This window comes from Stegodyphus dumicola, chromosome 4 (genome assembly GCF_044657685.1).
Source record: "Stegodyphus dumicola isolate Sdum_Otavi_A_Nest chromosome 4, ASM4465768v1".
In the NCBI taxonomy this organism is placed as follows: Eukaryota; Metazoa; Arthropoda; class Arachnida; order Araneae; family Eresidae; genus Stegodyphus; species Stegodyphus dumicola.
In genome coordinates, this window is record NC_140771.1 from 245432171 (window position 1) to 245445681 (window position 13511).

Sequence of the window (13511 nt, forward strand, 5' to 3'; positions counted from 1 at the left end):
TTTTATTTTTATTGAAGTATTTGTTGATACAAAACACAATGTTTCTTTTGTACCTGTCATCATATATACTACATTTATAGCAAAATTTCTTTTTCTATTTTTGAAATGACGGCTGGCCTTTTGAATTAATTTATTCATTAATCAGCAACACACAGATTAAATTTGAAAATTAAATATTTTTAAAATGCTTTATGCATTACCAAACTATTTTAAAAATTAAAATAAAGGGAGTTGACATTTAAGCTTTGCCAAATGGCAACTAAGTGCTCTTAAATAGATGACTTTTTAATTAAATCTGGATGGCAAATATCTCACACTTTGCTGAATAGCAACACACTGGCATGGAAGATAAAAATGACCAAATTTTTTGAAAATTAAAATAAAGGGAGTTGACATTTAAGCTTTGCCAAATGGCAACTAAGTGCTCTTAAATAGATGACTTTTTAATTAAATCTGGATGGCAAATATCTCACACTTTACTGAATAGCAACACACTGGCATGGAAGATAAAAATGTTTTATTTTGAGCACTGGCAAAAACTTTAAATCTTTACAGCCAGAAGTCATAGGAAGTCAAGTCCAGAGAAAGAAGAGGTTAGATATTCCGTAAACAATCTCGAAATTATCCTATTATGTCTGAACTAAGTTCTTTAGCTTGTTGACTAAGACATCTAGCGATTTTAAACTGCATTACTTATTTTTGAGGAAGATAGTTACATTTCTTAGTGAGTGGCAACAAAATAAATATATTTTTAAAGACTTTGAACTATACTAGGAAGTGAAAGGGAAAGCTGTAAATTGATAAAATGGTTTCCGATGTGATCTATGATTTTGCAAGAAAAATAATGATAATACTATTTATTTCCTTTTAATGGAAAAATTTATTATATGTTATGATTTAAAGCATGAACTTTCTGTTATTTGAAAGACTGATCAGTATATTTAAATTTTTACAATTATTAGGAAAAGTTCTATATTTTCCCTGATTTTTGAAGCAAGCTTGTTGATTTCCCCAGACAATTTTTTAATTCTCTGATATTTCAAGACTTTCCAGGATTTCCTAGCTGAGTGAGGGATCTTTTTACATTCTAATATCCAATTTAATTTAAAACACCACTACCTTAAGGGTTGTAATGGTGCTTAAGTTTCTAACTTTCATGTATTCTACAAGGGGTGATCAAATGAAAAGGTACGAAACGACGTAAAAACGTAACAGTTAAATATTTGCATATTCCGCCATGGGAGAACATAGTGAGACATCTCGGGATGCGATTAGAGTCTCTGACTGAGATCGGAGCATGCGCAAGAGAGAGTACAGGCTCTTATCAAAAGTGGCGTCCAAATGATGCGGCAGTCCGTATGAGGACAGGATGGCGATCGCGTTGCAGAATTCAACGACTGAGGAGCAGCAAGGTGTTATCCGATTTCTGACAACGGAAGGAGAAACCGGCAGCTATTCATCGCCATATGGTGACAGTTTACGGGGAGAAATGTGTCTCTGACAAGTCTGTCAGAAAATAGAGTGTCCGTTTTTGTGCAGGCCGTGAGAGTGTGGGTGATGACCCGAGACCAGGCCAGGCAAACACTGTCATCACAAGAGATCTCATTGGCAAGGTGCACGACCTAGTGAGAAGTGATTGTCGTGTCACATTACGAATGTTGGCGGTGAAGGTGGATGTCAGCTATGGAACCATGTGGACAAACGTTCACGACAGGTTGCGATATTGGAAGGTATGTGCCGCTTGGGTTCCGAAGCAGCTCACCGAACAGCAAAAGGAACTGCATATTGGGCTAGCATTGCAACATCTGTTTCGGTATCAGGAAGACCCCGATTTCATGGAGCGGATCGTCACAGGTGATGAGACCTGGTGCCATCACTACGAGCCAAAGCGGAACAGCATGCAGAAGCATGTGTCGTCACCTCTCCCTAAAATGTTCAAAGCCGTGCCGTCAGCAGGCAAGGTGTTGCTTACCGTCTTTTTCGACGTTCAAGGTCCGCTACTTGTGGATTTCCTCGAGCACAGAAAAACCATTAACTTTGATGTGTACTGTGAGACACTCCGATGCCTACGCAGGTCCATCAAGAACAAAAGACCGGGGATGCTCATGGAGGGTGTGGTTCTGCTCCATGATAACGTGCATCCACATGTCTCCAGAGTCACACACATGGAACTGGCTAAGTTCAAGTGGGAGACATTGGGCCATCCGCCCTACAGCCCAGATATGTCGCCCTGTGATTTCCATGTGTTTGGTCCACTGAAAAAACACCTGAAAGGGAAGCACTTCAACTCAGACAACATACTCAAGGACGCTGTGAAGGACTGGGTCTCGTCACGGCTACAGGAATTCTGGGAACAAGGAATCCTGCGGCTTGTTCATCAGTGGGATCGTTGTGCTCAGGCCTATGGTGTATATTTTTATACATATAAAGTCTACATTTGTACCCACCGTGTTGTTCCGTACCTTTTCATTTGATCACCCCTTGTATTTGACACAAGCAGTATTATGTTTTCATGTATTCTATTTGACATAATTATATTACTTGTATTTTATCTTTGTATTAAAAGAAAAAGTGCAAAACATATTAGAAGTATTAAAAATCTTACCCCCAGCTTCTTCTGTAGAATTATTTGCATTAAAAAGAAAGTGGAGTTCGAGCAGCAGCAAAAATATTTTTGTTGATGACAGTTTAGCTAAGGATTTAAAACTGGAATTAGTAGCTAAATCTGCAAATGTAACACTTTTCACAGATGCTGCAAACAATTCTGAATTTTCACTTTGTGGTGTACTATGAGCTGTACATAGCTTTAAGACACTTGCAGCAAGCTGTAAGTTCTATACCTCTGTACTGACTCTGTACTGTAAGTTCTGTAAATTTAGAAGCTGAAGTCTTTTCAACATCATCATAAATATCTATTATTCAAGGAGGGAAAAAATAATGAGATGGTAGATATAAAAGTAAACTCACACACACATATATATATATACAGTCAAAAGTCGTTAATCCGGACTCGTCGGGACTTCGGCAATTACGGATTATCGATTTTTCCGGATTATAGATCATCAGTTCAAATCTGGTAAGATGGCATGCAGAAATTATAAAATTAAAATTATGAAACCGTAATTTATGAAATAAAGAACAATTATGATCTAAAAAGTATCAAAATTTACAAAAAAAAAAAAAAAAAAAGCTTAATATTTATTTGTTTACTTTATTAAACATTTCTTTCAATGTAAGTTGTTTAAGTTGCTTCGTTTTATGTGATAATACATCTCTTTAATTCTATAAACAGACATAATTTCTTCTTCAGTTACAAAGTTTCGCTGTTCAAATCCTATAACTGTTGTGTCGAGAATACCGACTAATTTCTCAACCGAAATTTTTTCGTTTTCAAGAACCTCTGTGTCACTATCAGAAGCGAATTATAATGACAGCGAATACGATTTAAATCATATCAAAGACGGAGTACATCGAGATGAAATACTACATTTACTAAGGAATTATAAGCCAAATAAAATAAAAACATCTGCCGTGAAGATAAGGATTAGTGCTGACAGATCAACTTCCAATTCATTGCGCGCCGCGGCATTCCCCCCCCCCTTTAAAAATTATTACCCATTATACAATAGCGTTCTCCCCAAAAAAAAAATTCCAAAAGCTACATTGCTGATTTTGTAGCAAGTTCATAATTCTCAAATTTTATATCAGATATTGTACTCTTTTCTGCATACACAATCGTATTGTAAACATATCCTAACTCTCCTTCAGCAAGTACAGATAGTTTTTTCCCCAAAGTGAGCTTTTTTCAAAAGTATATATTGTACCTTTAAATTACTTGAGATTTTCATCACTGCTTAGATCCCTTTTCAGTGTATAAACATTTGAATATTTCTTCGTTAAGACAGAAAAAAAATAGGTTATATTTTTTAAGCTTGTGAGGTTTTCCTTACTTTGCATAACATATTTATTCTAAATTTGATTTCCTGTTCTAAACTTCTCAACTTCCCCTCACATTCTCTCGCCAGGGTGTAAATTTAAAGTTAAGTGAAGTGCTGTTTAAACATGCGAATATCTCAGTTTATTCAGAACAATTTCACGCTGCTCTTGATAAACAGATTTCGGAATGGTTAGGGAAACAAAGGATATGCCTTTATCCATTTTTTGCTGCAATTCCACTTTTTGTTTAATGGACTTCGAAACATATTTTCGCTTTGTGGATCCTTTACATATTGGTAAATATATATCGGAAATTCTATTTGACATAATCTAAAGTTCAAGCTTACTTTTATAAAATTGCTCTAACATTCTTCAAAAAATAATAAGCCGGATCCAATTCGAAGATTAAGGAACAAAGCAATCTGCAACATTAACTGAATTAGATAATTTTAGCTTAGCTTATACCGTCCGTTATACATTAGACGCGCATGCGTAAACGTATTATGCGCACACGCCTATTCGTAGCCGTAAAGGTCTTACATGCATGCTTAAACGCCTATGCGCATGCGTCAATGAGACGCACGCGCAGAGAGTTTGTAGCTTTGAGGTCCAGATTATGGGTGTCTAAATTAACGACTTTTGACTGTATACACATTTTGGTTGATTTTGGCCGCCTGCTAAAAGATTCCTGACGCCTGATCCTCATGCCCCTTAAACCATTAAACATTCACTCAGCATTTTCTAAATACAAAATGACTCAAGAACAATGGTGTAACAACTGATATGAGAAACACTAACTAGCAAGCCAGAGATACTCGAGTAATACTAGAAATGCAGATTTCAGAGAATTCTTGATTGAAACAAAATACATAAATCTCTTCAGTAAAATGCTGTGTTTTAATTCCTATGAAAAGAAATCATACAAGGACATTTAATATTTTATAAATGTAGCAATTAAACTATAATAATTAAATTTGCAGCCAACATTTTAGTTTAAATTTGGTCAGAATTTAATTTTATTGGTGAAAAACATTTCCATTAATAAAGGCTAAAAATTAAATGGAGGATTTGGCAGCTATGTCATCTCCTTATATTAGCATTATCTACAGCCATTAGCATACTTCTAAAAGTCAAAAGGACACTTTTAGTCACAAAAATGTTGTTTTTAGCCATAGTTGCACAGAGAACAAAAATAAAAACAGATAAAAACAAAGTCTTGCATAGAACCATGAGCACGTTGACACAGAGATAAGAAATCATATACAACTAGAAGTTTCCTTAATTTGGACTCCTCAATGCAATTTAACAAAGTACACAAAGAACACAGGCTCAATACAAGCAATGAAAGGCTAAGTATGATATTCTTATTTAGACAGAAACAAGCAGAACTTTAACACTTAATTTATGAATAAAGAAAGTTAAAAAAAAATCAAAATAATTTTAACTTAAAAAAATTTTTAATACACTGACACATAAAATTTTAATCAATCAACCATTACATGAAAAATTAATTCTGGTTTAATATTAATCAAGTATTATAAAACTTGCCAAATTCAAATTTAAAGCCATGATCTCCAAAAATTGATTTCGAGCCGTCAGTACTAAAAATTCAGATTCTGACCAAACATTGAATTTGTTCCGAGTTTAACAGACTGGAAAAATGAAGATATTGAAGAAGACTTTAGTTTCTGTCGTAATTAAAAAATTTGCCAAACTTCCAAATATTGATTTACCCTGTAAATTTGTTCCAAAACACGCTGATAAAGATTCAGCACCGAATGGAAATTAGTTTCTGAATGGAATCTGTTTTATATGAAGAGTCACTTCCAAATGAAAAGTTTGCCACAACTTTTGTGGCTGTAGAAGTCTGTTCACTAGAAACATCTTATTCATTTGCTAATGAGTTCATTTTTAGTGCATATTAATCAAGTTTATTAATCAAATTATAATATTAATCAAGTCTTACGAAACACAAAACTTACCAAGTCCAAATTTAAGACCATGACCTCCAAAAATTGATTTCGAGCTGTTAGTACTAAAATTCACATTCTGGCCAAACACTGAATTTGTGCCAAGTTTATCAGTCTGGAAAAATGGAGACACTGATGAAGAGGGCTTAGTTTCGGTTGTACCTAAAACATTTGCCGAATTTCCAAATAATGATTTACCCTGCAAAGTTGTTCCAAAACATGCTGACAGAGATCCAGCATTAAATGGAGGTTCTGTTTTAACTGAAGAGTCACTTTTAAATGAAAAGTTTGTCACAACTTTAGTGGTTGTACAAGCCTGTTCACTAGACACTTCCGATTCACCTGCCAATGCATTCAATTTCAATGCATCATCTATAGCGTCCTTAAACTGTTGTGCCAATTCACTAGTTTTAAACCGAATAGCAAACAATTCAGGTGATGCTTCATTTTCAGAAAAGTCTATAGCAGTCCAAGTCAAAGATTTGTTACCTCGCCATTCTAATACAATTTCTTTGTTTAGAAGATGATTTAAGCACACTTTCAGAACCTTGGGATAAAAAGGAAAATATACAGAATTATAAATGAATGAATAATTAAAAAATAATACTGACATACAGCATTAAATTAAACTTCTATTTTTTCCCACTAAACATAAACCTAGCAGCATATTAAAACAATTTAAGGAACTACTCTGATATGCGCTCTCAAGGTGCCAAATTTCTCGCCAAATATTTTTGGCGAGAAACTCCACCCTGCCATATTGCTATCTAAATTTTTTGTCTACATTTCGAACTTTAAGCCTAAAATGTCTCCAAAAACACGGTTTTCGCGAATGCAAAAACCACGTTTTGAACACACAATTTAAGCTAAAAATACGAAACAAAAACAAAAAATTTAGATAGCAAAACCATGAAGTTTCTAGCCAAAATTATTTTACAAGGGTCCATGTACACAGCAATATGTTTTAATTTAAAAAAAAAAAAAAAAAACATCTACGAATGGCACTATCTAGGCAACGAACGAATTTACGAACTATGCACACCTCGCTTTAATAAATTAACATAACAATAAATTTCAAAGAATACCATGTACACAGCATCCTGTTTCAACTTAAAAAAACATCTACGAATTGCACAATTTAGGCAACAAACGAATTTACGAACTACGCGCACCTCACTTTAATAAATTAACATAACAACAATAAATTTCAAAGAACACCATGTACACAGCGTTCTGTTTCAACTTTAAAAAACATCTACGAATTGCACAATTCAGATGGTACGCACTAATCAACAAAATAACTAAAATAAATTTCAAACAATTCAAAAAAACAACAATAACGACAGAAATTCATACTAAAAAAAACAATGAACATTACATTCTACAAAATAAGAACAAGAATAAAATAAAATGCACTTACCATTGATGCTTTTTCGAAGAGCAGATATACCAATTTCATACCGCCTTTAACATGCCGCCACGTAATCACTAGTATCGTATTTATATGACAGCCAGACACACTATCCAGAAAATTCATACTATGGTTCACAAATAAATAAAATAACAAATAATCACAAATCCCTACTTCTATCACGCACAACCACTAAAAATAATCTCCCATACCTTCTTTCCACACCTCCAAATACCCATTGCCCCTCAACAGGATGACCACGACGATATTTCCTTATGCCGAACTTCAATTCAACAACTTTCACCATTAAATCTTTCCCCCCTAGCTTCTCAGACACAAAGCATGACGGGAACCAACGAACTCCAGCGAAAGACTTTTCAACGTCAACAGGGTTGCCATACAACACGCAATCGCGCCAAAAACCAATGCAGAACACATATCGCCACATTTGGTGAAATTAGGGCGTATATCAGAGTTGTACCCAATTTAATAAACTGCAAAGTATCATTAATTAACATTATTTTCTGCTAATGGCAGAGCAAAACTATTTTCTGCTGCTGTCAGAAAGACAGCACTGACTGTAACCGAAGTGGTCAATTAACAAAAAGTTTGAGTTGCTGTAAATATTAATATTAATTTCATATCCTACAATCTAATGTTTATTAAGACTTTATAAAAACTTCTCTGTACTATACATACACATTTATAAAATTTATACATAAATATTTTCTGTAGGAGAAATACTGCATACCTGATCTCTTCTGTACTATACATACACATTTATAAAATTTAAACATAAATATTTTCTGTAGGAGAAATACTGCATACCTGATCTCTTCGCATTAGTAAACGGGCTTTCTTTGAATTTCTACCAAAAAGGACTTTCATATTCCCTATACCTCGTTTCTTCCACTCTCCAGCAAAAAAGCGGAATAACCGTGCTCGTTTGCAAAACATAACTTCTTCATTTTCTTCTCCAGTTTCAACCTATAGAAACAATCATAATTACAGGGGAAAAAACATTTCTAAATACATAAAGAATATCAAATATATCAGGAATAATTTCCCCTTTTTATTTATTATTATTAACACAGTAATGAAATTATATTAATACAGTCAAAAGTTGTTAATTCGGACACCCATAATCTGGAATGATCTATAATCCGGACCTCAAAGCTAAAAACTTTCTGCGCATGCGCCGCATTGACGCATGCGCATGGGCGTTTAAGCGTGCGCGTAAGACCTTTACGACTGTGCATTTGCGTGTGCACGAGCACAGAATACGCTTTCGCTGCGCAATTAATGTATAACGGATGGTATAAGCTAAAATTATCTAATTGTCTATTTCAGTTAATGTTGATGATTGCGTTGTTCCTTAATCTTCGAATTGGATCTGGCTTATTATTTCTTGCAGACTGTAAGAGCAATTTTATAAAAGTAAGCTTGAACTTTCCATTATGTCAAATAAAATTTCCGATGCTGGAGCTCCCAAAGGATCTACGAAAACGAAAGTATGTTTCGATGTCCATCAAACAAAAAGTGGAATTGCTCCAAAAAATGGATAAAGGCATATCCTTTGTTTATCCAACCATTCCGAAATCTGTTTATCAATTTCACGCTGCTCTGCGCGGGGCGTGAGGGGGAACTTGGTGGCGCACAATGAACTGGAAGTTCATTTGTCAACAATATCGTTATCTTCAGGGCAGATGTTTATATTTTATTCGGCTATAATTCCTTATTAAATGTAGTATTTCATCTCGATGTACTTCGTCCTTGATATGATTTAAATCAAATTCCTCGTCATTATAAATATCACGAATACAAATCAAATAGTTTTCTGGTTGCAATTTTCTAATTTCAGCTATGCATAATGTATGCTCTACGCATGCGCGCGTTGAAAGATATGTTTAATAAAGTAAACAAATAAATATTAAGCTTTTTTTTTTCTAAATTTTGATACCCTTTAGATCATAATTGCTCACTATTTTATAAATTACGGTTTCATATTTTTAATTTTATAATTTCTGCATGCCATCTTACCAGATTTAAACTGATGATCTATAATCCGGAAAAATCGATAATCCGGAATCGCCGAAGTCCTGACGAGTCCGGGTTAAAGACTTTTGACTGTACTCAAAATTTTATGTTTCAAAGTGGCATATGATAAATACAAAATAAAAATATTAAGGAAAAAGTTTGGTAATGATAAGGAAATGGGTACCTTTCTGTTAAAGTCATATCATACCTTTTCGTGCCATATTGGTGCGTTTTGGTGTATTTCTTTCCCCACACCCTTAGCTCAAAGTTAGATGAAGGGGAACAAACTGGAACATAGAAAACTTTCTAATTTTATGACAAAATCTCACTCCCCCCCCCCCCCCAAAAAAATACCTTTGCAGGGAAAGAACATGGCTTAGGTTATTTATTTATTTATTAATTTCTGTTAACAAGCTTTCATCAATTTACAGAATTCTGATGTGTCTGTGAGTTTTAATCTCAGGGCAAGATAAGCAATTGGTCCATACCTCTTAAGCAATCAGTCCAATAAACCTTTGTATTGCAATTCATTTGAAAACTTTTGATTCAAATCGTTAGTAGAGCAGTACCTTCTTATACGATATGTAAATGGATTGTAAGGCAGTAACCAAAGGAATGCATGATACAACAAATCACACTTTTGTTCCAGCAGTCTTTCTCCCCTCCCTCCCAGCATGACTGTTAATATGTTAAAACAAGAAAAGCATCATGTGGTGTGACTTAAACAAAAAAGGTAACATGAAATGGTCTTTAATAATATTTTCAAGGTATCCTACATTGTTCTTGGGATATGTCCTGCACTGCTCTTTTTTTTTTTTTTTTTTTTTTTTTTGTGTGTGTGTGTGTGTGTGTGTATTTTGGCTCAGAATTAATCTCATAATTTAGACAATTAAAATTATGAAACTATTTAACAATGGATGAGGTATAATTACAAAAGTTACTGAACATTCTAAATTTATTTCTTTCATTATTAAGTAGCTACTATACTTAGAATTCTGCGAATGTATCACAAGATTTTACAATGTCTCGTGTTCTATCCTTACAGAAATGCTACTTAAAAACACGAATGTGTCAAAATGTATCATCAAATGTGATTGATCTTATGATTTAACAGATGCTTAGTTTTTGCAAAGTATTAAATGCTAACAGTAATTTCTAATAAATTTGAGAAAACTTTACAGAATGAATGCATTCCTAAATATTAAGCCCACCAGCGAGAATCAATCAATTTCACTATGATAATTCTCTGGGGGAGAACAGAAAAATGTATGCCAACACTTAAATCGGGAATTCTAAACGTATATGCTGCTTTTCAAAATTTTGTAATTTTGCTGTTGAATTCTATGTGGCATGAGGACAAAGAAAATTATGCTTAATAATAAAGTTAAAAAACGGGATGGTTAAAAGGGGTTAGCAGGAATGAGTGTAACAGCAGACTGGTATACAGTTAGCTAAATAAGAGCATAAATTGCTTTACAAACCCTTTTGAGCGACTGCTAAAATCTGAAACCTTTCAGTTTTTATATTTTTTATTTTATTTATTTATTTATTTTTTATATTAGCACCAAAGCGATAATTAAGTCTTACAATACCACACCATTAAAAAAAGTGTCAAGAACACAAAATGTTGAATTTACATTGCTTAAGTAATATCTATTATGTAACAAACTAAATTAATTCAAAGATTATGCAAATAATTAATAATAAAAGTAACTTAAATAATTTTATTAAACAATAATTAAAATTAATATAAAGTAAATAAATTTAGTAAATCAATAATGAACTTAATTCATGTTACTTAAGCACTGCCAAGAGTTTAAACATAATGCTGTATTACTTAAGTAGTTCTTGCACAAGCATTGTAATTTCAAGCCATTCCAAAAAATATAATATAATAATAAATATAATTTAAGCAATTTATCCTTAAGTTCAGATGCATATTTATGAAATATTTTTACACTGCTCGACATTGAAAATGCAACCCCAAGAAGGAGTGGTCAGAAATTTATGCAAATTTTAGAGTAGACGCACATCACTGAGTTATGTGGATGATGTGAAATGTGCAGCTCTCCAACGCACGTGAAGCAAGATATAAAGGAAGGAACGTGCAGAATGGACAATACTTGTGTCATTATATCTGCCAGACGAATTATTGAAGAAAGTTAGTTTTTGTCCCAAAGGATATGTGTAACAGGAGAGAATGCCAGGCCGCTGTCAACGAAGGCACTTCCAGCAGAAAGACGATTTTACGAGGGGTATGGTGATTGGACTGAGAAGGACGGATTGGTCCTTAAGTCAAATCGCAGCTGATACCCACATGGATGCGAGCACGGTGCATTGGCATGGCGAACATGGTTGGAACAAGGAAATGTGAGAAGAAGGAGGGGTGCAGGTGCAGCCAGAGTGACATCAGCTCGCGTGGATCGACGTATCCGCCGACAAGCTGTGGTGGTCCCGCAAGTCACTTGTACCGCAATTCTGCAGCATGTCCAACATACCCTGGATGTTCCCGTGTCGACCAGAACCATTTTACGTCAATTGGTTCAACGTGGCCTGCACTCATGGCGTCTGTTAAGAAGACTGCCATTGACACCACAGCATAGACATCAATGTTTAGAATGGTGCAAGCCTGGAGCGATGTGGATGACAGAATGGCGAAACGTCGTGTTCTCAGATGAGTCACGCTTCCATTTATCCAGTGACAGTCGCCACATATGTGTGTGCCGTCGACGTGGAGACAGATCTAATCCGGCAGTAACTGTGGAATGCCCCACCACACGACAATGTGGCATAATGGTTTGGGGCGCTATTGCCTACGATTCCAGGTCACCTCTAGTTCGTATTCAGGGCACCAAGATGGCCCAATGATACTTGGATAATGTACTGTGGTTGGTGGCAATCCAGTACCTTCAGGGGCTGCCTAATGCAATTGTTCAGCAGGATAACGCCCGACCACACAGTGCTTGCATCTCCCAATATGCTCTGCAAGTTATACAGATGCTTCCCTGGCCACCGTATTCTCCTTAGCTGAAACCAATCGAACATGTGTGGGATGTGATTGGACTCCGTTTGCAGATTCTGCCTCGCTCAGAAGGCGAACTGTGGCAAATGGTTGAAAGGGAATGGAGAGGCATCCCTCAGGCCACCATCCGCAGTCTTACTGTATGCCTAGACGTGTTTCTTCGTGCATCGCTGTCAATGGTGGTCCTACATCCTACTGAGCCGACGCCGTTTTCGCTCTGTATTCTGACTATCATTTTGAAATAAAGATCACTTATTGCTGCTTGCTGTCTCTGTCTTTATTCCAAATTTCATCACTTTCTGACCACTCCTTCTTGGTGTTGCATTTTCAATGTTCAGCAGCGTATCTGCCATTTTTTTAAGAATAAATTTTAAGGAAATCTGTCTAAGGAATAATTTTTTTTAATTGAAAAAAAAGAAGAATGAATTTGTCAATGAGATATATAATTAAAGTCAAATTATAAGACATTTCTCCCGGGGGGGACGCCGCGGTGCGCAATGAATTGGAATTTAATCTGTGAGCAATATCCTTATCTTCAGGGCAGATGTTTTTATGTTATTTGGCTTATAATTCCTTACTAAATGTAGTATTTTATCTCGATGTACTCTGTCTTTGATATGATTTAAAACAAGTTCCTCGTCATTATAATTCGCTTCCGATAGTGAAGAAAGTGACATAGAGGTTATTGAAAACGAAAAAATTTCGATTGACAAATTAGTCGGTATTCTCGACACAGCAATTATAGGACTTGAACAGTGGAACTTTGTAACTAAACAAGAAATTATGTCTGTTTAATAGAATTAAAGAGAAAGTATTATCACATGAAATGAAGCAACTTAAACAACTTACATTGAAAGAAATGTTTAATGAAGTAAACAAATAAATATTAAGTTTTTTTTTTTTTTTTTTTTTTTGTAAATTTTGATATCCATAAGATCATAATTGTTCTTTATTTCATAAATTACGGTTTCCTATTTTTAATTCTGCAATTTCTGCATGCCATCTTACCAGATTTAAACTGATGATCTATAATCCGGAAAAATAGATAATCCGGATTAACAACTTTTGACTGTATTAGGATGACAATGCTCTATTTCACACGTAAAACTGATAAAAGCGTGGTTTGAGAAACATA

General features: G+C 34.7%; 1 protein-coding gene across 11 annotated transcripts in view; it reads right to left on the reverse strand.

The window, feature by feature from the left end:
• LOC118201985 (uncharacterized) overlaps positions 1–13511 on the reverse strand; it is a 156826-nt gene that overhangs the window by 49041 nt on the left and 94274 nt on the right. For all 11 annotated transcript variants that reach the window (XR_015040901.1, XR_015040902.1, XR_015040900.1 and 8 more), the window contains 2 exons: positions 8146–8304; positions 5919–6453 (listed from right to left, as the gene is read on the reverse strand). Coding sequence is in view for 4 of the 11 variants with exons in the window: in XM_085816170.1 (XP_085672296.1) it covers positions 5919–6453; positions 8146–8304 (694 nt within the window). In the remaining 7 variants the exon portion in view is untranslated. The remainder of the gene's footprint in view (positions 1–5918; positions 6454–8145; positions 8305–13511) is intronic.